The sequence below is a fragment of the Melanostigma gelatinosum genome (genome assembly GCF_949748355.1).
Source record: "Melanostigma gelatinosum genome assembly, chromosome: 1".
In the NCBI taxonomy this organism is placed as follows: Eukaryota; Metazoa; Chordata; class Actinopteri; order Perciformes; family Zoarcidae; genus Melanostigma; species Melanostigma gelatinosum.
In genome coordinates, this window is record NC_136634.1 from 31502594 (window position 1) to 31506633 (window position 4040).

Below are 4040 nucleotides of genomic sequence, written 5' to 3' on the forward strand. Positions count from 1 at the left end.
AAAATTAAGTTGTTGCCTGGTGTGTCTCACAGTGTATCTTCATTATTCGGATCTGCTTCAAAATTGAATGGTTTCTTCCTGGCCAGAAAAAAAGACAATTAAAGCTGCACAAATCAATACTTTGATATATGCAATTATTTAAAATATCACTTGTGATGAACCAAGAGAGAATCCTCATCCAACTCTGCAGTTGGCCCTTAGCGCTATAGAGCGTTTTTCCGCTTGACGTATACGCCGTCTTTACATAACTCCTCCACAGTCCAATTATCGTAACTGGTTACAAAAAAAACAAGATGGCGATGACCAAATCGCCAAACTGGAGGATTCAAAACCGCAGTCCACAAGTCAATGGATGACATCACAGTGACCACGTCCACTCATTTTTAACACGTAGTCATCCATCTCAACATGTCTCTTATTTTAGCGCCTTTACAGTCTTAAACCACAACAAGAACTGAAGTCAGATAATTGGTCTTGTCCCTGAACTCCAATGCAAATCATCATTACTGAATTGAGCATGAATATCTTGACCTTGGATAAGTATTTTGGACAAAATAATCCACCAACTGGCTTTCTTTTTGAGCTTTCAACCGCATGGTCTTCATCCATCTCCAGTAATGTAAACAATCTTCATCTTCTTTTGTCATACAACCTAATAGAGAATTACTGTACTCCTGAAAAAGAATTGCTTTCTTGTCCGATAGAGTAAACGGCATGAGATTCCTTTTAATACAAGAAACAACAAAATGTCTGTCTCTTTGTACATGAAACTCATCTCATCACATCCGGCTGCTGCGAGGTGTCTTCATATGTGTCTGCTTCAGATGTGGTAAAAGGATTATTATGACTATTTATGATTATTTTTATGAGTCAGACATACAGATTAGAGTTCTCACACGAAGCTCACCTGTTATGGTACAGAATCAGAATCAGAACCGTTTATTTTGCACCTATAAGGGATTTTACTTGGTGGATGGTGCACAACATTAAACAGTTAACACAGTGCAAAGAGTACAATGAGTACTCGAATGGAAGCCCACCTTTTCCCTGCTAAAAGATCATTTAGTTTACAAATATACAATTTGTGCCAGTACAGACCCATCCAGTGTGATCGTGACTCTACTTCACAGGTTATTGCCTCAGTGTGGAGATGAGCAGTTCGCCCAAAATATATTTTTATGTTGAACATATCATGTGTTTTACAAGACAAAAAAGATTTGACAAAAGCTGTGAAAAATAAAAGTATAATTTTGTCAAATGGGAACCACCGGGTTTGGAACCACTCATTCAGTCCAAACCTTCAAAATGAAGTCTTCAAAATGAAGTTGAACTTCCTTGTAATGAAAAGATGTATTGCATGCCACTCAATCACCCATTAATCTCTCTTGATAGAGTTGTTCCGATACAATCTAGTATCCATGGCATTTTGTGAAATACTCACGAATTAGTATTGTTGTGGTTCTGTTGCCTAAACTTAAAGTTTGTGACGGTATTCTTAAACATAACTACATGTTTTTGTCGCCAAAACCGAACTGTACAAAGTTATTTCAAGCCCAACCATGATGTTTTTCCTCAACCTAACCTCAAGCCACGAAACAAATTGCCTATTCGTGTCCCTGTACACGAAACCAATTGGTTGCACTTTGTAACTATTTCACAAACTGCCCTGAGACTGTGTTATCCGACAACAGTATCGAAAAAATGCCTCCAAATCTATGTTAAAATCAGCAGAAGGAGACCTAATTAGCATTAGCTGTTAGCAGCCGGTGGGCAGCACAGTCCTCGGGAAAGGAAGAAATGGTATGGGAACATGTTGTTACAAGAATGTTGTCAGGCAAAAGGTTCTGTATTACAGATATATGGACATTTATCAGTCAAGCAAAAAGGCTTTCTCATTCTGTGTGTAGGGGGAGACGGCTGGCTTCTGCCTCTTTGTCTATTAATAATATTGGTTCTATGTAGCGGATCTCAAAGAACTGTTGTAGCTGTGACGTATAGGTGACGAACAGAAAGTACAGTAGTCTTGGTCACAAGTAATGTGTAATTCACAGGGAAACCACGCTCGAAAACAAAAAAAGTACTTCTTTATTTAACACGTTTAGCGGTTCAGTGAATCAGTGAATGTCAGCGTGTTTAGGGAAGTGAAATGGACTTCCCACTAACACACATGAAACTCCCCACAGATCAAGGGGAGAGATAATGACACGTCATAGTGAAGTCTCAGCAAAGGAGCTTTGGGACTCCCCCCCCCCCGGCTGCTCCTGAACTGTATAAAGGTGGGAATTCAAGTTCACACAGCAGAAGAGAAGAACAGGCTGATAACACTCACCTACTCACTCACCTACTACACAGTGAAGGGAACATGGCTGCTGCTCGTCTTGCTCTGTCCGTGCTGGTGCTGATGCTGGCTGCCGTCACTCTGACTGAAGGTAGGAAGAGGCTGCTCAATAACACATTCAATCAATCGTTTAAATGTTGATGGTGACACTGGTACATTTGATATAATGGATGTGATTCAATCTGATCAGCTCAAACAAACATAACATTTAACAACTTTATAAGGTGGTAATATGTAGTATTATGACTAATATGTAGTATTATGACTCCCTTTAAATTGAATCGATGTATGTATACCTTTAACAGTAACAGCATCTATATGTTTTTTTTTGTCAGAATGACAATCGAATGGGAACAACCCATTCGACAACAGTATCAGATAGCGCCTTCAGAGGAAATCAAATGGAAACACAAAAGTGACAAATGTGATGTCTGTGAGTGTGTGTAAGTTGTTCATTGGTGTGTGTTTGTTTTCAGGCTTGCGTGGCGCCGGCCCCAAGAGATGCTGCTTTCGTTTCAATGAGATCGAGGTGCCCAGCGACAGAGTGGTCGGCTACGTCAGGACCAGCCAGCGGTGCTCCAAGCCCGCCGTCCTGTAAGTACCCGTCCTCAGAGACACGCGTCCTCAGAGACACGCGTCCTCAGAGACACGCGTCCTCAGAGACACGCGTCCTCAGAGACACGCGTCCTCAGAGACACGCGTCCTCAGAGACACGCGTTCTCGCCGCCGTTGTCTCCGCGCATGGACTCGCTGACATGTCCTGCTTTGTGTGTGTGTTCAGGTTGAAGACCGTGGCGGGGCGTCACCTGTGTGCCAGACCCTCAGCCACTTGGGTGAAGGACATTATCGACCACCTGGACGCCAAATCTGTCCCAGGAGAGACGTCCAACCTGTAACTGGCGACGCCATGTCCCCCCTATCAGAGCTTCTGGTGGACAACATCTGGCCAGTTATTGTTTCTTGATGCTGCAAATTCAAACTGTCAAAGATGCGTTACCATAAGGTCTGCTGGAGGGCATCTGCCATCTATATGCAAAATATTGACTGAAACACAAAATATTGTTATGTTTTGTGACTCACTCATGGAGAGACACATACCGTTTTCTACATTTCTGACTTTAAACAAAGTTTAATTTGAGTATATGCAACAATATGTATCGTTTTTGCTTACACTCTGACCGGCAACACTGTGAAATACTGTTGCTTTGTGATTTGAATTGACTTAACAGAAACTGCATTTACTGTAAAAGAGCAATGCCTCCCAACTTCACTTGTTATCAGTAGAGTATAAGCTACGGGTCAATGCCACTATTTCTACAATGAACCTCTGTGAGCTCGTCCTCTTGTTTTTTTGTATAAACTAAAGTGATGGTGGATTTTTGTTTTCAATTTACGGTCATGTTTTGAATACAAGTACTTGTACAGATAAGTACAAAATGTATTTCTGTATGCTTGTGCTACTGATTTGATTCTGTTGAATTAAAGCAAGATAATATTTCATTGTTGGTCTCTGTTGTTCTCCCTCACACTTCCCGTGTGTTAATTCCCTTCTTGATATGACATAAACTAGTGTATGCTGAAGAAATGGAGCCATACTAAGAAATAGTCGCCTGCAAATTAGCTGGAATCACAAGTTTTATCTCAACTTTAATGTCAAATTCCATTAATTTTCTTGAAGTCAGTCGCTTTCGGAAGAAGAAAT

The 4040-nt window shown here is 41.0% G+C and overlaps 1 protein-coding gene across 1 annotated transcript; it reads left to right on the plus strand.

Annotated features, from left to right (window-relative positions):
* Positions 1-2317: 2317 nt before the first annotated feature.
* Positions 2318-3836, plus strand: LOC306781845 (monocyte chemotactic protein 1B-like). Its single transcript, XM_079274893.1, has 3 exons — positions 2318-2429; positions 2815-2932; positions 3120-3836. Exons 1-3 carry the CDS (start codon positions 2363-2365, stop codon positions 3232-3234), a joined length of 300 nt encoding a protein of 99 aa, XP_079131019.1. The 5' UTR covers positions 2318-2362; the 3' UTR covers positions 3235-3836.
* The last annotated feature ends 204 nt before the right edge of the window (positions 3837-4040 follow it).